The 25,582-nt window shown below is 46.2% G+C and overlaps 1 protein-coding gene across 1 annotated transcript in view; it reads right to left on the bottom strand.

Moving 5' to 3' along the window:
• Positions 1-25,582, bottom strand: part of GIPR (gastric inhibitory polypeptide receptor) — a 582,639-nt gene that overhangs the window by 32,278 nt on the left and 524,779 nt on the right. Inside the window, exons 12-13 of the mRNA XM_069643058.1 lie at positions 19,750-19,888; positions 5,149-5,190 (exon numbers count right to left, since the gene is read on the bottom strand). Coding sequence (XP_069499159.1) covers positions 5,149-5,190; positions 19,750-19,888 — 181 coding nt within the window. The remainder of the gene's footprint in view (positions 1-5,148; positions 5,191-19,749; positions 19,889-25,582) is intronic.

The raw sequence follows: 25,582 nt of genomic DNA, 5'->3' as shown, positions 1-25,582 counted from the left end.
GCGGTCTTGGCACATAACCATAATGTTGGCCGTCAACAAAGTAGGACGACCGGAACTTTAGGGACGCTTCGCTACAATAAGGCCTTCACTAAAAGAAGTAAACAATGGGTTATCAAACCAGTGTTTGAGGATATGCAATATGACTTTATTGAGAGACTTATTGTTGATGTCCTAGATAGGCACATACATGGAGTTGTGAACGAACCTGTGCAGGGGACAACTGCATTGCCACCCAACATTGCCTCTGTTCCATGTCCACCTAAAGAAGAGCTCATTGAGAAATACACATCACGGTTTAAATGATTGTAATTTGATTGTCTGTTCTCTCGAGTCTCCTCATGTCGCAGGCCCATTGAATATGTGTATCTATGTAATGTGTAAATAAAAGTGATTGCTCAGTGTACATGCAATGTGTCTCTCCACCGTTGCCCCTCCCTTCACCGTGCAGTTGTGCGAACCACCCGGGTGTCACCTGTGACTTTGCTTTGGAGTCTCCTCATGTTGCAGGCCCATTGAATATGTGTAACTATGTATTGTGTAAATAAAAGTGATTGCTCAATGTACATGCAATGTGTCTATCCAACCTTGTTCATTTGCGCATTAAATTAAACCAAACAGTAATATAAATCATTTTTCAAAAAATATAGAATGTCTCCGTATTTATGGTTCTCTGGGGCTGCAAATGCACGCAGACAAAATGCAAAGATGGAGTGTAAATTTCAAGTCCTGTGAGATGGCCTTACACTGAATGTAGCTAACTAGGAATGTGTGCTCGTTCAAAGTGAAGGTCAGCTGCTTTGATTTTTTGCTCGGGTGCCGGAATGGCCCACGACTCAGTATAAGGTTCTATTGTTATTTGACCTTGACAGGCCGGGACCATCCCGAAAGACTTCTTTTTGGGGGTGTGGGGCAATAACGTAAGAAACGATAATGAATATAATTTCAGAAACGAAAGCCATTTAATGTTCGTTCATTAGAAGAAATAACGTCGGCATAGAAGGAGTGGTATTTCGGGGCTGCCCTACGCACAGACACAATGGAAAATGCAAATATAATGTAAGTAACTCTTTAGATGAGTTTATACCGCAATTTAATTACTATACAGTAGCTTTAAAGACGGGTTAAGTTGTACTTGTTCGTTCTATGTGGCATATTGTTTTGTACCGCGCACTATCTTGAGGAGAACCATCTCCTTTTACGGAAGCACCTCAAAACCTTCCTCTTTGCTTCTGCTTTCTCTCTCCCTCTCCCCTGCTACAACTGGTCCACTGTCTGCGACCTCGGTCCTGGGCCCTTCCACTCTCCACCTGCACTGCCTCCCTGTCAACCCCTGCACTGGGGGACTGTCTCAGTATCCTACAGCCCCCCCTTGACGTATAATACCCAGTTGCACTGTCCTAGCTATGAAATAATTTCCCGACCTAATATATAAAATGAATAATTTTAATAAAGATCTGATGGTGAGACTAATTTCATTTTTTATGTTTTTAAAACAGGTACATCCTTCATTATTGTATGTGTCACGAGTACCAGACACCGGCGGATGGCTTTTATAACCGCCAGTTGCTTCTCCGCGTGAACAACGTTACCACCCTGACCATTTTATGGGACGATCGCCAAGTACAAGTATGCCCTTACGCGGTACTAACGGCTAGATGCAACATACAGACCGTTGTGGTGGCCTAGTGCCTCGTTGTTGGAACAGCCATGCGATTATCAGTGCGACCGAAGAGCTTATTTTATCGTAAACCAACACCCTGTGTACTGCACACGAACATCGCTTGCCTCAAGACGAACTATTTTGGATCGAGAGCAAAGAAAAATGCAAATCGCTGAATATTCTCAAAACATTTGATGTCAAATAAATGTACTTTGCCAAATGTACAATCTTGCCGTTTGCTTTTAAACCACAGTTTCATATTCCGAATTGTGGCGCTGTATTGTGAGATGATCTAAGACCCTGTGTACAGCAAAGGAACATCGCGTGCCTCAAAACGAACTTTTTGGAACGTGAGCAAATAAAAATGAAAATCGCTGAATATTCTCAAAACATTTGATGTCAAATAAATGTACTTTACCAAATTTACAATCTTGCGGTTTAATTTAAAAGTACAGTTTCATATTCCCAATTGTGGCGCGCTGTGTTGTGTGAGCTCATCTGTGTTGATTTCCGGGTTCTGTGTGGAGGCGCGTTTGCCTACGCAGCTCAGTCACGTCACTGATAGAGGCGGGGAATATGAATGTTTTGATAAAGTCTGTTTCAGGGGCGGGGGATTTGATTTAGTGCCGCAAAAGCAGGTGAGCCAGGGCGATGGGGGGAAATGATAGGATTATCAGAAAATGGCGGCTGATTTCGAGTGCGTTAATGGACGAAAAAGTCGGGTAAGGTCCATAGGAAAGTTTTCTACGATCTACCGAGTTATGCTTAAAAACACATGGCCGAACCGTAGGGACAATAAAAAAAAAGTCCCGGAACTATCCTTTAAGTGGAGAAACAGTGTTGGTGATTCTTGCAATAATTTGACTGAGATTCTGCCACAAGGGAACCCCATGGCGTAGTATCCGGGTGCTGGGCATGTTAAGGATCCATGACTTGGTTTGCCTTTCCTTTCCTCTTCTTTCTATCCCTTTTCCTCTTCCCTGGTCTCTTACTTTTAAGCTTTCGGGGGAGCAGCAGCCTACTAGTTTCTGTTGTTTTACCGTCTTTCATGATCTTTGGTAAAATATATGGATCTAGGAGGACTATGTTTAGTTTTCTTTCTTTTGCAAACATTTTGTAATAACTTAATGCAAATAATAAAAAATAAATTATGAAATATGTCACGGTGTAGGCGGTTTCTTTGGTCAGGAGTTTGACATATTGGCACATAAGGAGATGGCCTTTACGGTTCCAGTCATATTTAGGAAGGAAAGGGTGCAATCAGTCCTCCTTAGCACTGAATTGTATGTGCTAAACCTGCTGCTGGAGAGGTTTGGTGCTCAAACTCGGAAAAATGGGAACCAAATATGTCCAGCTCCAAATTGATGACTGCATTATAAAAACAAAAAACAAAGTGAAGTCCCTCTGGGTTTACTTTGATCATAACCTCAACATGAAGGCACAGGTTAGTAGTATGGTCTCTTCAGCCTCATACTACATATAACTGATGGCGCATGCACAGCCTTTTATCTCAAGTGCCAACCGAGAGATAGTAGCCAGAACTATGAAGGGTTCGAGGCTTGACTATTGTAGCAGTCAACTAGTTGGCCTGCCCAAATCTGATATGGGCCGGCTTCAGGTTGTGCAGAATAATGCCATCAGAATCATTATGGACCTCAGCAGAAGAGACCACGTCTCCGAGGCTGGAAGTAGTTTGCACTGGCTACCTATGCAAACCAGAATTACTTTTCGCCTCCTTCGGATTACTCATAAGTGTCTGAAAAGCCTGGCTCCACTGTATCTAAGGGAATTGCTAGCACTAAAATGTAATACACATAATTCGACCAACACTACTCAACTAATAACTCTAGCTTGTAAAATGTCACAAATAAAAAAAGGGGCATTCTTTGCAGCAGCCCGCACTGCCTGGAATACAAACCCATTATCAGAGAAGAAAGTTCAAAAGCTTCGTTCAGGAAGAAACTCTAGACGTTCTTGTTCAAATAGGTTTTTTACTCTAACCCTGCAATAGGTCCTCTTTCTGCTATTATTGACTCTTTTGATCTCTGACTGCTCTGTTCCTTTCTGTGTTTGCTTTGTTATGTTTTTGGTTTTGTTGGCGCCCCTTAAGCCTCCGGGTCAGTGGTGCAAGGTACAAATCTAATAAAGCAAAGTAAAGAGAAACAGACCAGCGGCTGGCTTGGTGGGGGAATGGAGCTCCATATGGGAGTATTTAATGGGGTGCTTAATCTTACTTGTACTCGCTCTCTTACAGACCCCGCTTCCAACTATCAATTCTTCTTTTCATTTGCTGCCATTTGTAAAGACTGTGAACTTCACCCCAAGGCGGGAGCTGCCCAGATTGAATTACTTACTGCAATAGGACACTATTCAAATCAATTTTAAGGATCCCTGGCTACCAGGACGATAGGAAGGAAGAACAAAGTTACAGGTTGCTTATCTATCCCGTAGCACTGGGATTTTCTCATTAATATATTTCCAAGTACATTAAACAATTAGATCTGTAGAATAAGGTGAGGGAAATCCTTTTCTTTCTTTCCACTTTCTTAGATAGGCAGTGCATCACAACTTAACTAGGGACAAGCTCCCAGGCATAGGGTTAGCTTAGTCTTTCCAGAGGGACAGATTTTTAGGGAGACATCACTGAAAAAGATTCTTTCATTTATGTGGTAATTGTGATAAGGGGAGTTGAAAGAATCAATAATACCCCAGTGGCCGTTTTTGTGTTATAGAACCACATTGTAAACCATCCCATCCTTGACATTAGACTATTTCGTTATTGCTGTTAGAATACTTTCCAGAAAATACTAATAAGCATTCAAACAATCCAAACCCTTATATTATGCAATTTCAACCAACTCTCATAGGTCTTAATTTCTGGGCATCGCCACAACATCACAATCCCAGGTGACTTCCTACTGAATGCCAACATATCCCTAGGTTTTGGCACCACCAGCCTGCGGTGCCGTCGGTCAGAATTCTAACACTGTCCTCTGTGACAGGAACAAAATATCAGACCACAAACCATCTGGCAGAATGTCACTCGGGCCTTCGAAGCTAAGACCACAGGCATACCTACATAATACCTAGCTCTCAACTCACACGCTTTTGGCGGGTGTCACCCGCCTTGCAAACAGTTGACTCACCCGTCAAGCCTCCTGCATGCCTGTTCGTTTCAATGGGCTCTCACCCGCCAAAAACAAAATTGCGTGTTTTTACCCACCTTTGAGACACAAATGGTTGAGAGCTATGATAATATCACCAACCCGGATACACACCTGCAGAATATCACCCGACCCTCAGGTAGCATTTTGCAGGGTGCAACCCTGACCCTCTATGTAAGGACCACCATCCGAGCTATCCTCTTTTCTATTGATTGTCACCTCTTTGCATAGCTTTGTGTACGTTTGTTGGGAGTTGCAGACTGGGATTGTCTTGCACTATGTGTACCCCACAGTTGCATGCTTGATGACATTTTGCACATTTACCTCTTTGTTAATGAAGCAGTACAGGATGGCCACTAGCAAGCCCTGTGGAGATAAAGAGGGAGACATTACATTCCTCAGGGAACACTCATTTCAGAGTCCTACTGGAGGGTACGCAGAACACTCCTTGGCATGCAGAGCAGCAGTGCAAGCTTCTTTCATACTGAACAGGAACAGGGTGAGCAGTAGGCAGAGGCAATGCAAGTTTCCCTAATGGAGGACGAGTACTTCTTTACAATATCCTCAAAGGCGCCAGACACACACAACCCCCCAACAAAAAACCCACAACACCGCAAAAAACACATTGAGTCACAGACTAGGCATGGTATATGCTTTTGGTGAGCAGGTGTCCCAAATTGCACTGGGGAACATATTATATCACCTGCTGTGGCTTTTCTGATTAGTAATTGAATGTAGTGAGAAAAGTGCCTCCACCCGAATGATTTGTGCCAACCCCCGGTGAATTTGGTATAACTTTGCAGCCTTTGATAGAATTGATGGCGAACTGGTTGTGAGAGAGTATTGTCAATTTATATATAAGATAAGTTGGGTGCTGCTTAGAAATGATTAGACCACTCAGACTTTTATTCACACCAAAGGTTAATGAGATTGTTGAAACTTGATACAGTTGTCAAAAAGAAATATTTTAATTAATTCGATATTTCAATATTCCCTCGACACGTGTTTCCCCAAGTACATTGGTTCTTCAGGAGGGTGTGAACAATGGGATTTCATTCAATTGTATTCATTCCATACAAAATATTCAAAATATTTTAATTCCCGTTCCAAAAATATTTTTATAGCATTGATTTGCAGGAACCTTGTGGTTTAGAGATCGGTTTCGTGGATACCCCTGTCTTCATTCAAAAGTGTTCGAATTTGCGATCCGCGTTGCTGCCTACGAGTTACATTGGACGGTTACGCACAATGGTCTTAAAGTTTTATGATTGAAACTTGTGTGATTTCGTGAGCGTCCTTCGTTCTGCAATGTTGTTTGGTGCATCCCCCGCTGAACCCTCAATTTTAAATTTTTTAACCGAACCAAGTAAAGGTGACACATTTGAAATGCTGCTCTATAAAATTCTTATTCTCTTTTTTAAATGAAAATATTCCAAATCAAAATAAGGCAAGTAGCGAAGATAAACTGCACACCAAATGACTTTGCACAAGTGCTGGGCGCCGTTATGCAGGCTCTAAACCAATTTCCCCACCCCAACGTGTTCCTTGCTCGGGACACAAGTTCAACACGACTGTTCCAAGACTTGGGTGGAGCAGTGGAGCTAAGGCGAGAATCTGACTGTTGGGTGTCTTTGTAAGGAAAGCCAGAGCGCATGCGGCTCCACGTTACTGTAAAACAATGCAAGGCCTGGCAAAACAAATGTGCTCACTTAAATGCCTTTAATATTCCACAATGTGAACAGGGCTCTCTCGGTGGGCCCGTTGCTGAGAGTGAGTTTGCTCCTCTTCAACCAGTTGCTGCAGTGCTTCTGGATTCCTGAAGGGCCACGCCAGGCCCAGGAGGCAGTCCTATGCAGGCGTATGAATGTTAGCACTTCTCTGCCCCTTACTCTCCTCCACCAACAGGGTATGTTTCAGTTTCAGCCTCACAGGCGAAGCAAAGCGACTCTGCGCCAGCTGTGGTACCGCTCTCTGCACCAGCTGAATCGCCAGCTGCTTTCTGCTGGATTGTACCCTTGCAATCCTTTGCAGGGCAGTGCCCGCAGCATGGCCCTGGAAAATGGGCTGGCTGTCTGTGCCTGTTGGCACAGGCATGGTGCAGCTGTGCCTCTGGGAGTGGCCACTCCCCACAGAAGCACTGTGCTGTTCGTAAAGCAGAAACAGACACGAGAGTGGGCTCCTAGCTGCATGCTCCCCCATGCCCCCTTTCAGAGAGGCAAAGGCATTTTCCATTCTTTCACAGATGCAGAGGAGTTCCCGGCGGCCTAGAAACGCCTGTCCCCCTGGAGGAATGTTCCAAACAGCACATGGTCAGCCAGGACAAATGCCATCGTAGCATATCTTAGCTTCAAGCCCCCCAGCAAGGAAACAAGCCATTTGTATATTTCACTATCACTCTATCAATATTGATTTGTACGTTTGTTTAAGGTTTCTACATTTGCTTGAAGAGACTGGGTGTGCTCGCCCCACTGGGAACCAAATTGCGAAGGGGTGGCACAGTGCACAACGATACTAAGTAAATTCTCATACCAATGTTCGAATATGTATTTCACTGACTTCCTGTGTAACATAGGGGTTTACACAGAGAACTGGCTAACGAGCATGGGCAGAAGCAGGGCATATGCACCCACAGGCAGAGCAGGACCTGGATGGAGAGCACTCGGGCAGTGCATGATAGTTTCACGTACACCGGTACAGGGCAGGTGGCTGTTGTATCCGCCCTGCGTCCCGCAACGTGGTGATGCAGGGCGTCTGAATAAAAGCCCCGCCCCCGAGGACGGGGAGCAGTTCCGGGCAAGACAATGCTCTGAGTGTGGCGTGTATTCTTTTCGCTCCCGTTGGAGCTGCGACATTGCGGCCGCCTAACCACGGCCTACACGTTCTGTCTCCCCACGCGCAGAGCCGCGGAGGTAGGACCCAACAATGGTGACAAGGGGAACAGAACCAAGCACATGCGCTCGGCGCTGTGCCAGCTGTTGCTGACCCACGGCAACACAGGAAATTTATGGACACCCGGTAGGGGTTAGGGGTTGGGGGGGTGGGGAGCTCACACAAAACCCCCCACCCACAAAAAAGAGAAAAAAAAAGGTGTGCTCATCCTCAACACGGGCCGCTGCTGTTTGGAAGGGCGACACCCCTCATGAACTCCCATTTTTGATGGGCTACAACCATTCATTGCCTACCAGGGGTCAGAAGCGCCACAACACAACGTGGGAGGCCCCACTCCTGCTCCACACTCGTGGGATCAAGGCGCCACAACACAACGTGGGAGGCCCCACTCCTGCTCCACATTCGTGGGATCAAGACCACTGCACGTGGTGAGCGACTGAATCGACGCAGCTGCCCATCTATCACGGCGTGAGATTTTTGTTTTTCAACCACGGAGGGGCAGAATCACCTAAGGACCAGCATCAAGGTGAGGCGAGTGAACCCCAGCGCGACACAGTGAGGCCCTGACATGGCAACCGGCACGTCCACCCCTATGTCCGGCACACCTTCAAGACTTGCGGCTAATCTGTCGATATCATCACCACAGGCTCGTCCACAAGGGACCTCCTCGGCAATGATCCAGCCCTTTCACCCGTTTACGGTCCCATCATCAGTCGGCCCCCGATGGCAGCTATGGATCCAAAAATTCGAGGGACGAGGTACTACGCATATTTCATTCGCTAACCATTGATGATGGCCAGGACGTCTACCAACAAGCAAAAGATGCCCTGACTGCTCACTTCCTCCCACAACTCAACCCTGACTATGAAACCTTCATATTCTGCACCACCATTCAGGCAGAAGAGGAGACCTTGGATGCCTACCATACATGACTTAGAAAGCTGGCAGTATCGTGTGAGTTCACAGATGTCGAGAAAGAAATCCGGAGGCAACTCATCAACGGCATCCAATCGGAGAAACTGAGACGGATGGTACTAAGTGAGAAGGGCATCTCTCTAACACGTATCTTCGAATTAGCTCGTCAAAGAGAACTGGCACATACCAGGGCCGCCAACATGGGGCGACTCTGCAAAAACTACAGCCCGCCCTCACGACAGCCATGGTGTCCCATGTCACCAATAGACAATTCACAAGAGATGAGGCTGGCGGCAACTATGCACAAGCTAGGTGGCAGCCACGAGTCCCGGGTCCTACGGAGTGTGGATGGTGAGGTGGACTGCGACATGGACGGCGAAACTGCCCCGCGCAAGGAACAACATGCGGGGCATGTGGCAGAAAGGACCACTATGCCAAAGTATGCCGGTCATCGGGCACCCCACTGCCGCCCTCGCACAATCCCCAAGAGAAGAGCGGGACCAAGAAGAAGAAGCAAGCCAATGCAAGGCGAGTCGAAACCGCAAACCATCGACCGAGGAAGAAGGGGATGATGTCACAGGGACCCAACATGAATCCGGAAAAGAACAATGAAAGAAAGGGAGGAAAGTCTACCTGGTGTCAGCCCTGGATCATGGACAGGTGACCCAGAAAAAGGGTCTCCGGAGGCGCAAATGCCTGGTCACTCTCCAAAACCAGCAAGTGTGGATGACCATAGACACGGGAGCCTCCGTAAATGTCATGCCCACAAGCACGTTTCAGACACTGCAACCACAACCAGATCTGAAGAACACAGACACTTTACTGTTTGCGTATGGCTGCAGGAAGCCCCTACCGGAAGGTTGTCGACATACAGGCTGCGAGGCCGCCAATGACACCTACTGAAGTGTGAAGCTTCCTGGGGATGGCCACGTACTGTGGGAGGTTCATCCGCAATCTGGCCACTTTCTCTGAACCCCTGCAAGAGCTTACCAAACTGAACACAAAGTGGGAATGGGGGCAAGAGTGTCAGGAGGCGTTTGAAAACATCAAAGAATCGCTATCCGTCAACACAAAGATGGCGTACTATGACACCGAGCTCCCAACGGAGCTATTTGTGGACGTGAGCCCTGTTGGCTTAAGGGCCATCCTCATGCAGGTCACCAAAGAAGGGGAGAAGAGGCCCATTGCATACGCGTCAAGAGCTCTCACAATGACAGAGCAGCGATACTCGCACATTGAGAAGGAGGCGATTGCAGTACTATGGGGGTGTCATCATTTTCACCTCTATCCCAATGGACGAAGATTCACGGCAGTTACAGATCACAAACCCCTATTACCCATCTTCATGGGCACATCCTCTCACCCGCCGGCCAGAATAACCAAATGGCTGTTGCACCTCCAGCAGTACAATTTTGAACTGGCCTATCAGCCGGGAAGTGGAAACCCGGCGGACTTCCTCTCAAGACACCCTCAAGCGGCGACTCCACAAGAAGTCCAGATAGCCGAAGAGACCGAGGAGCACATATGCCAGGTTGTGCGGGCTATGAGACCAAAGGCCGTCAGTATCGAGGACATTGAGTTGGAAATACACAAGGACCCCTGCTGCGACCTGGTGAAGGATGCCATCATCTCAGGCGACTGGAAGTCCTTCATGAAGAACACCCACAACAGGACAGTGGAAGCAAAGGCGTTCCTCACGGGGATATTCACCATAAGACAGGACCTGTCGATCTCAGAGCAAGGACTGCTGCTCAGGGGTAATCGCATTGTCATCCCGCCCGAGCATCCACGACAGAATTGTGGCATTAACCCATGAAGGCCACCAAGGGATGGCTCGGACAAAAGCTCGAATCTGGCACCGAGTGTGGTTTCCACAGATAGAAGAGAAGGTCGAAAGACTAATCAACACCTGTTTACCCTGCCAAATAACTGGAGCTCCACCGGATCCAGAACCAATACAGTCAGCGGAACGTGGTCTTGGCAGATGGGATGCTATCAGCATCGACTTCTGTACACTACAAGAAGGCCTCTACCTCCTGGTGGCCATTGACGATCTCTCCCGATATCCCGAAGTCGAGGTTGTTGAATACACGGCAGCAGAGGTGGTCATCCCTGCCATGGAGAAGATGTTTGCAACACATGGACTGCCCACCACAATCAAGAGCGACAATGGCCCCCCATTCCAAGGGGAGGAATTCAAACAGTACCTGCAGGAACTAAACATAAGGTACCATCACATCATGCTGAGATGGCCCCAGGCGAATGGTGATGTTGAACGTTTCATGAGGACACTCAACAAAGTGCTGAGAGTATCCAAAGCAAATGCCAGCCCGTGGAAAGTCGACCTGTACCATTTTCTACGGAACTACCGGGTCACCCCTCACAGCACGACGGGTGTTCCGCCAGCGGACCTCATGTTTGGCACCATAATAAAGTCCTCTATCCCACATCACCCCAGCAGGACCCTGGACGGATTTGACATAGAGCGCACCAAAAGAAGGAGAGCAAGAGCCAACGCACACATGAGTGCCAAGAGGAGGTTGAGACCGTCCGACCACCAGGTGGGCGACCAGGTGGTCATGCTGCGGAACCCGACAAGGTCCAAACTGGACTCCCGCTACGAATCGCTCCCATGGACTGTCAGTGAGAAACAAGGGACCATGGTAACGGTAAAGAGAGGACGCCAACAGGTGACACGAAACGCGTCGTGGTTCAAGGCGGTGCCACGCAACCTGTGGACTGATGGCGAATGTCACCAAGAAGATGACGAATCCCAGTCGAATGAAGGAGACCCCGCTCACCTCCAGGAGGAGGTAGAAGTGGCCGACAGGACATGGGAGCAGTGGAGCGAGCCGGACATGAGTGAGCCGGACATGGAAGGTGAGGCACCCAGTGAGACAGTGGGGCTCAGCCCCAGAGGGGGGCGATATAGGTTAAAAACTGCTGCCAAGCCGCCCGCTCGGCTCAAAGACTATGTGTGGTAGCCGGCCCCATTCAGACTGTAAGAGGGGAGGACCCCAGGGTTTCGTAGTTTATTGTCTGCATAACGGTTTTGGACATGTTTCGTTTTGATGTTAAATTAAGTTGAAATAAAGGAGGAATGTTGTATCCGCCCTGCGTCCCGCAATGCGGTGACGCAGGGCGTCTGAATAAAAGCCCCGCCCCCGAGGACGGGGAGCAGTTCCGGGCAAGACAACGCTCTGAATGTGGCGTGTATTCTTTTTGCTCCCGTTGGAGCTGCGACATTGCGGCCGCCTAACACGGCCTACACGTTCTGTCTCCCCGCGCGCAGAGCCGCGGAGGCAGGACCCAACAATGGCAACAGTGCACACACAGGAGCTACAACACTGGCAGCCGAAGCACAGACTTCTGTCACACATACAGCACACATATACGAGCAGGTACCGATAGTCAGAGGCATAGACAGGGTAGGGACTGAGCGTGCAAGGCCCACCCAAAATCTCACTGAAAAGGTTTTCGTAACATGTGAGCGGTCTGGTGTTACAGGTGACATGCTCTTATTATCCATTAAGCACATCCATTGTAGAAGGTGAACATCTCTAAAATAGAGTCAGTCAGTAGTTCACGTATGTCACTTTGCATATGCCTGGGCAGTCGCAAATTCTATGGCATGACACAGATGCGAGTACTATACTTAACTTTCTTCAGCAGCAAATATGCATTTCCCCTTTAAACTATATTTCCCAGAATCTCTGGGTACATCTGTAGTTTAATTATATGTTTGGACTTTCTAATACAGGAGTCCTGTGGCCAATCAGTAAGCACTGGTCTCCTAAATTCCTATTTCTTTAGTGCACTTTCAGAACAAACAATGTTTATTTATTGTGGCTCTATCTACCCTTACTATTTATCAGTCGAAATTGAGGTTTGATGAGCAGGACCTAAACAAAGCTCCTGGGTATTGGGCATCACCCAGTAGGCAGGAGCTATGTTAGTTGAACCAGGAGCTAGTACATAGCGCACTACAAATCTAACTTGTGCATGAGATGCAAATAGAACATTTCTGATAATGATGTATATTCCATTCTGCTTTAAATGTGTCATTTATTCAAATTACCGAACATACAGAGTTAATGTCACACCTATCTATGTTTGTGTGGCAGCAGGTGACCTGGGGAGTCAAAAGTAGTATTAACCAGGCTCTCCTAAGCTAGAAAAAGGAGCTAAACAGCTCCCAGCAATTTCAAATCCTGCTATTGAATGTGTTAGTGAAAATGTTTACAATTTTAGATTGATAATGTATTAGCTTGGTGGTTCAGTGAGGTTTAGGACCCTAGGATGCCTTGGTGCGCCCTCCATTTCTGCAGAAATGCTACCTCTTCCAAATAGAGCATTCCTCGCATGTGGTTTCTGAGGCCGCAATCACCGTTTGGGACGCCGTGTGGGACGCGCACTGTGTGGGACGCGCACGCGGCGGCGTGACGTTGCACGCCGCCGCGTGCTGCATAAATAAACGGGGCATTCCCGGCCGCGACAGAGCGACCGGGAAGTCCGAACTGGAAGGACGTGTGAGTTGTGTGGTCCTTTCAGGGTGGGGGCTTGTGGGCACGCATGGGGCCGAGGACGAACCCCCAACAATTTGCTGTATCTTTGGGGAGGCTCTAGGATTCTAGCCTCTAGCATGCACACTCTGTCCAGCAACTCATAGCTACGGATTTCTGAGGGCATTAGGATTGCCGGGCAGTTGTCTGACATAGTACAAATGCACATAAATGTTCTCACAAGGCAACCAGGTTACTAGATGTCCGGGTGGGCTTCCATTCTCCCCACATTAGAGCATGATATTCCAGGTGGGTAGTTACATTGTCGCACAGCCTCTATATAGCTCCAGAGAATGCCGGAGTTCGTCACTGGTAATACCACTTACGGAGCACATATATTAACAGAACAATGTATCAGTCCTCACAATTCAGAAAGTGGATTCCATTGTTTTGGTGGGCTTCCCTACTTGTACAGTGCTTGCGTACATTCTTACAAGTTGCCTACCTGCCTGGGCTCTTCACATTCTGCCTCTCCCACTCTCAGGGCCAGGAATGAGCCTACTTGCAGGTACTCGGGGCCCTCTCAGATTGGCACCATGTGTAAATCTGAGGAATGGTCTGGTGGAGGAAGGAGAGCCGGTGTGTGACAATGGAGATTACGAAGAGAGAGAACAGTTATTCTACTAGACTCAGGAAAAAAATGTCTACTGTCAGACTAAGTGCAAAGGCTTTATCTGGGTTGCCCTTGTCAGCTTCAAATGTCAGTGGATCAAATAGTGTCGCACGCAGTGTTAGATGATGGGAAAATGGTCCAGGTATGTCTAGGTGCCATGGAAGCCTACTGGCATTAGGTGCGCCCTCTTGCCTTGGGCCCACACATGATCCCCTCCACTAAGGCTCTGCGTGTTCGACCCAGTGGGCCAGGAAGATGTCAAGGGGTCTCTCAAGTGTTAAGTTTCCAAGCCTCGAAGAGATCTGCCTCTTCGATCCTCTCGGGCTCTCTTGAAATGCAGGAGAACACCCCCTGCAAAGCCCCCAGCAAGACCAGATCTGTCTTTGTAAGGTTTAAAGCGCCCTTCATTGTAAAGGGAATGGTGCCTGACCCCTTACCTTCTGCCGCTGCGCAACTGATGTCTGGGGTCTCATGCTCAACATCAGAGCGAGTTGTCACATCACAGGTGGATGACCCATATTCAGAGAATGCCGGGAATGAGATGGAATCTGAAGAGGAGCATTGGAAGGATCAAAACTTAATATGTTAGACCACACCCAGCTTGACGTGTCCTGAGGGGATATTGGGGGATATGACAGTGAAGAGGTTCGACTCTCAAAGGCCGTCACCATCCCCTCACTGCGAGAAGCAGAGATTATGGGTCTCAGATTGTGAAAGGCAATAGAAAAAGAAATGAGGGCAGAAATCAAAGCAAAGTGATCTAGATCATCATTGAAGGGAAAAGTGACTTGCAAAAGGATGGTCAGGACCCCTTGGTCATAGAAACCTAATGCCAAGCAGCTTCTCCTACCTTCTTGGAGATTGTGGCACCACTGGAGAAGCAACAATCCAAAAATCAATATAGGGATAGTGGCCATAAGATTATGTAGCCTACATGAGTTCTGTGTCCGGTGGCGGGATCTGCACATGCCCTTTCCCTGCTCACTATAAAACAGAAGAGAGACAGTTCCCCACACATGCTGGACATTGCATTACTGAAGAAACTTCAACAACCAGTAGAATTGAAAACTCTAGCCTAGCTGACCTCTGATCATAACTTGATAATTATCACTGTGGGCGACGAGATGGAAACCTACCAGCAGACTGTGAGGGATGGCTTTCGTATGGCAGACTGGAGCCTCTAAAAGGAAGAGCTGAGCAACCTCACAATCTCGGGCCCCTTGAGCACCAACGGAGGCATTGACAAAGCTGTGGACGATTTTACGGCTGTGGTCCAGGAGGCTATTGAGCAGAAACCAAGATGTGGCACCATCTACGACTTACCAATTGGCATCAAGCAATCAATTGCTGAGAAGAACCAGGCAGAAACACTGCACACCTGAACTCCTTCAGAAATACAACCTCCTCAAAAGGCTTCTATGAGAGCAAATCAGGAAGCACTGGGTGAAAAATTTGAAGCCATAACAACCAACCTGAAACAAGTTGACAACTCTTTTTGGAGGATTACTCGTGTCTTTATAGGGACAAAGGAAACATGCCCACCTATTCAGGGATGGACCCACCTTGCTTGCAACAATAAAGACAAGGCAGAGGTCCTAGCAGATACACTTGAGGCTTTGTTTATGCCAAACAAAGCCAGTAGGATAACGGATCAAGTGGAAAAAGAAGTTGACAAATATCTTTTGGAATTCCGAACTGAGATGAGAGTTGAGAGCGTTGAGGAATGCACATGCTCTGAGCTAACAGGTCTTGTGGAGAAGCTGGGAAATTTCAAAGCATCAGGGGGCAATGGAATAACCAACCTGGCCATTAACTTCAACACTTCCCTAAATCCTGGAAAGAAGACATCTTGTTCCCAAAGCCTGGAAACCACCCAGAGACCCTGCAAACTACTGTCACATCGGTTTGCTCTTCGGACTGTCTAAGCTCTTGCAAAGGGCCTTTCTTGCCCGCCTCAGCAACCTTTCCTCCAAAACAAATCTTCTAAATGAACAGTTGGATTTCCTAAAGAGCATGCAATGAACCATCAGCTCCTCAGAGTGATGGACCAAATTACTGAAGGATTCATCATCCACAAATGTACTTGAAGTGTCCTCTTCGACATGGCCAAAGCCTCTGATCGAGTATGGCACTAAGAACAGTACAAGATGATGAACCTATGATTTCCAAGCTAGTTGGTGAGCTTGATCACATGCTACTTGGCGGACTGCTCCTTTCATGTGGCCATGCAGGCAGAGATCTCAACAACACACCCTATTTGGGCAGGTGTGCCACAGAGATCAATCCTTGGACTCTGCTTGTTCAACATCTTCACCAATGACATTCCTACAGATCTCCACAAAGCGGACCTGTCACTGTACACAGATCATGTTGCAGTCATCTCATCTTTCAGGAAAAAGGAAGTGGAGAAGAACCTACAAACACATTTGGACAAGATGTCGACATGGTACAGTGATTGGCAGATTGCATTGAACACCAGCAATACTACTGCTGCACTGTTAACCAAAAAGAACCCCAAGGAGCACCCACTCATCATCCTTAATGAAGAAATCATCAAGTGGGAGAGCAGCAGCTGCTAACTAGGAGTGACCCTGGACAGTAAGTTCACCTGCAGATGCCACGTTGAAAATATTCAACTGAAAGTTTCTTGCAAGCTGGCAATGCTGTATCCACTCTTGATGACAAGGCCCATACCTATCCGGAGTAAAGTCAACTTCCACAAGGCAATTATCAGTCCGGCCCTGACATAAACCTCCCTGGCATGGAGCACCTCTGCCGAAATACACCGGATGACTCTTCAAAAGAGTGCTGGGCATCGAGATGTTGGATGAACATCTAGCAAAGCTAAACAGGAATTTCTGCCAAGGACTGGTCCAGAATGCAAACCCACTGATCAAGAAACGTGCTACGATTACTGCAAATCCTTTTGACCACCACCTTCGGCACAGCAATGCGGTGACCCTATGAAACCAACTCTTCTGTAGCAAGATAACACAGATCAAGAAGCAACCCAAACTGTGAAACTTTCAACAAGAGAAATTGGAGTAATGAGGCTCAGCCTCGGTATCAAGCAACACTACTGACAGGTCAAAATTGTCAACAAGATAAAGAGCGAGGGCACACAGAGAGACAGTTTGGCAACTGTTCCAGTTTGGCATAATTCCTACGAAGTCTAAGCGTAGATTCCCACTTTTCATCGACAAAGTGATCTTCTGGAAGAGATACTCTACCTCCAAGCAACTTGCAACCCGCAAACTTGCTTTTTTACATTTTACTTGAGAATAAGACTGAATTGTTCTGGTGCGCTTTTCCATTCCGTTCGGAATCCGAGGGAAAGTTCAATCTTGTTATGAGTCGCGCCTCCCACTTGGAAACGCTAATCCACCTAGCAGTTTTCTTTCAGGCCTGTTTGTTGAAGAGAAACTAACCAACCACACGGTCAACTAAGTGCGTGAGAGTGGAAGAGACACTAATCACTCCCAGGGCCATTTTGTTCATCAGCATTTCAGAAGCTCTAGACTCAAAGCTGTTCTTGGAGAACATTAACCAGAGACACTACTCTCACATTCAGAGACATAAACTTAATACTAGAAAGAATCCTTTCTTTTGTAAAACTGTTCATTTTCACTTACTGCATACTTAACAGGTTGCAGACCCATCTGTAATTCCTATAAAAAAGAGTTTATTAAAACTATCCTGGTTTGGGGTTCTAAATGTAGAACCTTTGCAAGTTGGTTCACCACAGACTCTTAGCTTATTGACAACGCTAACTAGGCCATGTCTCCTGAATGATCATGAGGTGTCCTTGTAATGATTGGCAGCAAAGTAGGAGAGTTAGCCTGGTTGGAGGCCGGTTCTTCTGGGATATCTTTGCGAAGGAACTAAGTAAGTTCCTGACCACATATTTAACATTAAACAAGGGCTAGGCCTCTGTTCATATGATCTTCCCATTTCATGTTTTTAGAAGGGCAGTGGAGGTAGAAGCCATTTGTCTGGCTGTTTCCACACACATTTTCCCAGGCTAACTTCAAACTTCAACAGGTCCCAAGGAAAGGGAGATGCAGAATCCTAGAAGTCCTTGTTAAGAGCCCTTCTTCTCCACAAGAGGCCACAGAGGCCTGGGTCAAAAAGGGGGAAAGTTCAGGCAGTCTGCTTTTATGTCAGGAGATCTGTAATTTCCTACCTTTGCTATGTGTTGAGGTTGCGTGGGCTCACCGTGGACATTGTTCATAACTGGGAACTGATATCAGACAATTCCCTGGTCTTGCAGACAGTTCACAGTTTTCTCCATGAAATGAATGGTTTTCTTGTGCAAGTGAGGCTCTCAGCAGTCATTTATCCCTAAAGGAAAGACAATTGATGGCCAGGGAGGTTGCAGATCACACCCTCAAGAGGGCTATTTTGCCAGCAGCACATCATTCTAGATGCTCCATGAGCAACCTATTCTTGGTGCACAGGAAAGGGCAGGTCCAATCAGTGATCAACTGATGACATTTCAACAGCTGGTCGATGTATCACCTCTTGGAGATGGATAGTGTGTCTGGATCTGAAGAACCACTACATGACAGTGCTGATTTCCCACCCACACAGGAGGTCCCTCCAGTTTTATGGAACCCATTTGGGGGAACATCTGTGGGGGAACATCCCCTAGGGAGCCATCTTTTGAAAAGTGGGCGGTTTGTCAGGCCGCCAGAATGCAGGTATTTGTCTCTTGCAAGAGTGTTGAAAAATAGAGCACTGGATTTCTCCAGAAGGGTTTCTTCGCCGAGGGAGTGACATTGGTGATATCCCGCCATATTAAGATGAGAATCAAATCTGTGTTGTACCCAGCATTTCCGGCCAATCCCTGGCTCGGTGTAGTTCGTTGTCAAAAGCAGTGCAATGAGGTTACACCCACACTCATACAATGGCAGGCTCGACTCGGCTGCCTCTGGTGCTGTGGAAGCATTTATATTTAGTGTCTGCTCAAACTCAGTCAAGAGGAATGAGAATGGTGAGGATTCAGGTCAGCATTGACATCTCCACTTGGAGGTGATGGGGAGAGAGGCAAAAGGAGGAGTAGTGTGATGTTGGATTTTGTGAGGCAGACGGGGAGGTGGGAGGAGTTGTGAGCTTAAAAGGAGCCAAATAATAATTAGTGGGTACGGTGCACATCATCCTATAGGATGGGGAAGCGCCTGCGTGGGTCCGCCCACGCCTCCGATAATTAAGAAGAAGAAGAAGAAGACATCTCCACTTGTTGAGCCCATTTGGCAAGAATGGCTATAGCTTTAAAGTCTTTTGTTGTTCACTGGGTTTTCAGGGAATTCTATTTCAAGCCAATTAAGTATCTGAGTAAACCTTGAACAAGCATAATAATCACCCCTGGGTCATGATAAAACATTGATTGCCATAACTTGTTAGTATAGGGGAGTTATAATTCTATTACAAACACAGAAGTGCATATTATCTGAGGTTTAGCAATTAAAGATTAGCACAGATGACTATATTGTGTTGTTCTTGTGCTCGCCTGTGAATTACTATTTGTTCCTGGCTTGGAGCATTGCTGCACGGTGGTTCCTGCTTTACTTTTCCTGTTGAGATGTGCATTGTGCTGGTCAGATTCCTTGAACTGTGTATTGCCACCATGAGTTGTGTGATTGGACTCAAAGCAAAAGAAAATGGCCATAATAGGATGTGCGGTTATGAACAACTAGTTACTACTGATTGGCCACATGACACATGTTGGCATGACAAAACCTTTAAAGAATCACCGTGTAATATGCAGTGATGCTGGGAAATGTACTTTAAAGCTGTTTGCTGCTGAAAGAAAAGTAAAGAAATTCAACCATAATACTGGCCTTTGTGTTTGTGTCTTTAATAGCATCACAACTTCTTTTAGCTAGCAGGCACTGGCAATCAGTATTGAGGCCCATATCTCTGCTTCCTTTCATCCTTAGATCTCACCTGCAGAGAGCTGAGCAGAAGCTCGTAGAAAAGCTTGATGTAGCGTAGTGTCCCCGTTGCCTGCTCATCGGGTACTGCGGCAAACACCACCTCGTGGATCCCAAGCAGAGGGATCAGAGTCAGCGTGGACTTCGCCAACCTACAACCATTAGAAAAAAGGATGTTAGGCAAGGTCCCACTGCAAGCAACAAGGGCTGAGAAAGACTCATTATTTGCAGGTAGCATTGTTAAAAAGAGAAACTCCAAGTGGGAGGCACCATGACCTAGAGGCACTGGAATCAAGAGGCAACACAAACGAGAGGCAATAGTAAATGCTTTATCTCGCTTTCTCACCATTTACAAACAGAATAAAATACAATACAAAATACACTATTAAAACATACTTAAAAACAATCATGTTAAAAAATATAGTACAGGCTATTATGATCAAAACTGATAAGAATTAAGTTGACATTCTCTTTCCATGCACTTAAAAGAGGCAGTGATGTACTTGTATAAATTATTAACAAAGCATACATCAACACAAGACAAGACGAAATTCATTGCATCAAGGACGGACCTAATATTATTACCAATACAATGGGCCTCATTACACGGTAAATTAACATGGGGGGTCCTGGGAGTCCCTCTGCCAGACATTAGTCCTGGTTACGAGAGACTTACCCAGAGTCTTTAGCTCACTATCTTTCACAGAGAAGAAATATCCCAAACATATCAGTCTTTGTCCTGCCCTGGGGCAGTCCAGCACCGAAATGCTAGGCAATTCTCCTCTGAACAAGAGTACCAACAGAAACCCCAGACACGTGTTTCGGTCTGGTTGGACCTCATCAGTAGGGTGGATCTGTGCCTCTCTAAGAATAGTGAGCAAGGGGTCCACGTCTGGATTCCCCTACTAACTTAGGGTGAGACCCAAAGTTACTTAAATATGCAAATTAACAAGGGGGTCCTGGGAGTCCGTCTGCCAGACATTAGTCCTGGTTACGAGAGACTTACCCAGAGTCTTAAGCTCACTATCTTTCACAGAGAAGAAATATCCCATTACACGTTAGGTGGTAGGCTATTAGCACCTTGGTCCATGCCGGTAAAATACCGGCCCCGCCTTGGAGGAAAGGGGAATTACCGCCCTCTTCCAAGGTTGGCGGGGCGGTAATTCCCCCTTCCCCCATTGCCCTTCCCCATTCCCATTTTTGCCCCATAGGGCATAATGGGAATGAGGAAGGTGCTAATTACGGTACCGCAAATTGCGGTACCGTAATTAGCACCCTGGTCCCTTTGCGGGTTGGTTTTTAACGCCTGCTAAAAAGCAGGCGTTAAAGTACCAACCCGCAAAGAGACCTCATAGTAAGGCGCTAAGGGTTAATGGTCACTGGTACCATTACCGGTGACCGTTAACCCTTACCGCCTTCCGTGTAATGAGGCCCAATGTCTTCTCAGCCATTGCCGTCTCAAATCTAAAAGTCTTGTGCAGATGAATACAAATCTACAGCCCCACTGCCACAAGTACAAAGCTTCGTATTAAATGTCCACAGCACCCGGGCCCTCAGTGGTAAAACCTTCAATCTCACCATAGCCATGATATGTCTATGAACCGGAGAGTGAATAGTGCTTACCCAGAAATGTGCATAGTGAATGAGATGAGCCACCATTAGGAGTCCCAGTGAACATAGATTTTTCATGCTGTTTATAACAAGATAAAATTCTGTCTTTCTTGCTTTCATTTTCAGCTGATGTTTGCCCGCCTCCTCAGCTCATCAAAGTCTATCCTCCAATTTCTATACAATAGGGAGCTTATCTTATACCAAAGGTATATAACATAGGTGTCGGCTTATGCCAGCTCTTCCATTACATTCATAAGGTTCGGGTTCTCTGAAGGGCTCAAGTGTAATTTCTGAAAATACTCGAGAAACCTGAGTTCAGCCTGAATACCAATATTTAAACCACAGCTTCAAAGGCAAGAGAGAAAGCCCTGGGGTGCTAGAACACAAACTTAACGGCTTCTTCAGATGGATATGTAAAACAAGATCCAGGGCCATAAAACTCGTACTGCCCCAAATTTGGCTGCCATGCAAAACAGAAGAATAGACCTTTGCTTCCAACACCTGGTTACATTTTTCAAAGTGGAAACCACCATATTTATGATTACATCTTTTTTGGCCCCCCAGGTGGGTCCGTAGGTGATTTTTTCTAGATGGGCGGACCACGAACACTTACACGAAAGCAAAACGCCTAAAGAGCAATAGGATTCAACCACGTTAATATTAACATTAGTTATAGACCAGTTGTACTTTCTTTTGTTAGTGCAGAAAACAACTATCTTTGTTTTCTTTAAATTCAATTTTAAGCCATTAGCTTCAAAATAGCCAGCTACATAGCTCAAACTATTGGCTAAACCCTTTGGCATCAAATCCAATAAAATGGTATCATCTGCATGTAAAAGGGTAGGGTACATGGACCCATTAAGGCGTGGAGGAATTGAACCTGGCTGGAGTGAGCCTTACATCAAATCTTCTATAAAGATAATAAACAATAATAGAGCCAATGGGCAACACTGGCGCAAACTTACTAGTAGGTCTATCTCTACAATGGCCAATGACAGAATCACTAGTGTTAGAATATAGGCAAACAATCAGTTACAGAAGGGGAATTGGGACACCCATTCTTTGTTCTTTTTCTCCAAATAACAGGGCGATTAATAGAATCAAAGGCCTTTGCTAAATCCAAAAAGCCTGCATATGCTATACCCCCCTCTTAACCTCAAATATTTGTCTGTAATGGTTGAGTACACAAGAAAATGGTTGAATGAAGTAAAAGCTTTTCTGAACCCAGCCTGATAGATTGGTAGTATATTATTTTCCACCGCACAAAACGCAAGCCTAGCCAGCACGCAAATTAGCAAACATTTTTGATGTGCTGTCCAGCAATGATATAGGACAGTAGCAGTGGCAGTCCGACCATGAGCCGTTTTTAAAGATCGGTTTAATTCGGACATTGAAATAGTCAAGGATTCAGCAATTGAGTTAAACACCCTTAACAAAACCCAGCATCCACCATTCAGGAAACCACTTGTATGTTTCTGGTCTAATGCCTTCTAGGCCCGGTGCCTCGCCTGGCTTAGTACCTGTAGGAGCCAACAACACCTTGTCAGCTGAGAAGATGATAACTATACTATCACTAGACAGGTTCCGGAATAAAATAGTAGATGGTACACCATCTTCAAACAAAGTATACTTAAAATGCGACATCCACTTGAGTTCCGATTTTGGACAAACAGCATCCTGCGCACCCTCACGGAATCCACTTGCACCAAATTCCAAAAACCTTTTACATCTCTGCCTTGTATGGTCTCTTCCAACCTCTCCCACTGCGATTCAATAAGCAATCTTTTCTTCAACTTCAAAAGTTGTTTATAGTCTATAAATAAATAGTATATTTATATAACCTATCATATCATAGTCGAGCTTAAGATTGTCCCTCAACTCAGCTGTATTAACTTTAGTCCTAACAGTAGATCATAGGCAAAATTTCGCTCTGCGACATTTAGCATCAAACCACAGGGCATCATTTTGCGTTCCAACTACCAGAAAAACGAATGCTAGGATATACACACATTTTAAAAATGAAACCAATTAGTTTCTCACCAGCCATTAAAATGACCCCTGGATCATCTGCGAGTGCCTGTACGAAAACATTTTCTCTTGCAATCTCTGCGTTTGCCAACATTTCTAACAACTTGTCTTTAGGCACCTTTCTCGAGCGGGATACTATAGATGATTTATCGCAATTAGTGGAAGACTTCAAGCAAGTATCTGAAAAAGATGTGTTCCAAGCGATGATTAGAGGATTATGGTCGCTCTCGGGTAGGGGGAATACCTCAAAGTTTTTCATCCTCCAAAAAGAATAGCAATCAACCAGACAGCAGTCGATCAAAGAATTTCTCATAGAAAGTCCATAGGTATATTTTGGAGGGTCATCACCCAAGCATCTCCCAATCAATTCGACAAGATAAGTAGCATAAAAGAAGGAATACAATAGAGCCCCACCTGGATCCCCAATAGGCAAGCTTGGATTTTTCTTGTGAATACCACACAGTGCTTCAAGAAGGCGCCTGTCAGAGGGTGCCTTATGGCCCGGCAGTTTTGCATTGAATTGGCCCACAATTGCAATACATGACTCATTCTCGGGTTATTTAAAGGGCCGCTTGCCACCCATTTGGAATTAATGTTTTTCAGTCCTCCTTTGGATGCAAGTAAATATTACCTATATAAAACGAAGCCTGCAATCGGTCTTGGTACACTGAGTGATAGAAGTTCAGAAGACTGGGTCCGATGGGCAAGGGATGTGGCCTAAACCCCAGTCACAAGTTCTATGGACCAGGGTTGCAACGGATAGTCGGGCAGGTAGTTACCCAATATTCAGGGAAGAGTTTCATCAATAAATGATTGTCACAAAGCCACATCTCTTGAAAACATATTATATCATAATTTCTTGGCCAGTTCAACCAATACGGATCCTCCAATTTATTACAGACCCCTGCCACAGTCAAGCTGTGCAAATGTGCTACAGATGGACAAGAACTAGATACATCATTTACCTTAACAAATACTTTACAGTTATTACCACTGATACTAATACTGGACTCTCCAGGATTGTACACGTCTTTAAAAGGTACAGCTTGGCTCTGATTAGCCATAGCTAAAGTGACTCAAAAGGCATGCTCTGCTGCGCAAAGCTGTACACCTTCTCCTTAGTTTGTTTGGATAGATTAAACCTTAGAGAGGATGACTGAGCCAATCTTTGTTCTAACTCTGTCAGATCTATAATTAGACCATTTGGGCAGCTGAAGTATACTGGTGCACATGACCCTAAGGAGGTGAGGTAGCCAACAGATTTTCCAAGTCGCTAAAGATGTACCAAGTGTCATGAGGGTTCAGGCTCAAGATTTAGCATCCTTATGGACCTTGATCCCTCTATCTGCCAATGCCTCACAACAGTTCAGTATACATAAGCCAAGATGTGTATTTGCAAGGGAGAAATTACAGCCCTTGCAATACATTGCATACAGCCCTTGCATACAGCCCTTAAATTCAAAACCCTCTGCATTGTCCACAAGGCTTTCTGGGGCCTGGGTCCAAAATACCTTCAGATATCCCTCCGCAAATACCTCCCCTCTCGAGCTCTTCGCTCCTCTGCCTCCAACTGCCTCAGGGTCAGTCGTTTTTCAAAGAAACAAGTTGGGGGTAGATCTCAGTCTTCGCTGGGGCCTCCCTCTGGAACAGCCTCCCTGCCACTCCAAAACTTGAGGAGAACCATCTCCGGTTCCGGAAGCACCTCAAGACCTTCCTCTTTTCTTCTGCCTTCGCTCCCCCTCTCCCCTGCTGATCTGTTCTCTCTTGGCACCATGCACCTGGCCACCTTCTGTCCTCCGGGCACGGATACCTGCTCACCCTGCCACCCTCCCGCACTGCCTGTGGGCCACCCCTTTCACCGGGGTCTGTATCTGTACCCATACAGCACCCCCCTTTTTCTTCCTGCACTTATCTGACCTACCCTGTCTGCTGCCTTAAACCTAGCACTTGCAAATTGCTGGCTGCACTAATACTGTTTGTGGCCTTTATTATTTATTTATTGTTATTTATCTGTTTCTCCTCTGCTTGGCACTTTCCACTTCTCCCACTTCCATGCACTTTCCCCTTCCCCCTCTCCCATGCACTTGCACGTTCTCAATGTCAATTGGCCTAGTAAGATCGCTGTTTTGTTCCCCCCTCTTCCCCTCCCTTGTCTTGTCGCGCTCTGAAACACTTGTGTACGAGCACAATAGAAATAAAATATCAAT

This window comes from Ambystoma mexicanum, chromosome 2p (assembly GCF_040938575.1).
Source record: "Ambystoma mexicanum isolate Mex_15411 chromosome 2p, UKY_AmexF1_1, whole genome shotgun sequence".
In the NCBI taxonomy this organism is placed as follows: domain Eukaryota; kingdom Metazoa; phylum Chordata; class Amphibia; order Caudata; family Ambystomatidae; genus Ambystoma; species Ambystoma mexicanum.
The sequence above is the reverse complement of the archived record's forward strand: the minus strand, read 5'-3'. Positions and strand labels throughout refer to the sequence as shown.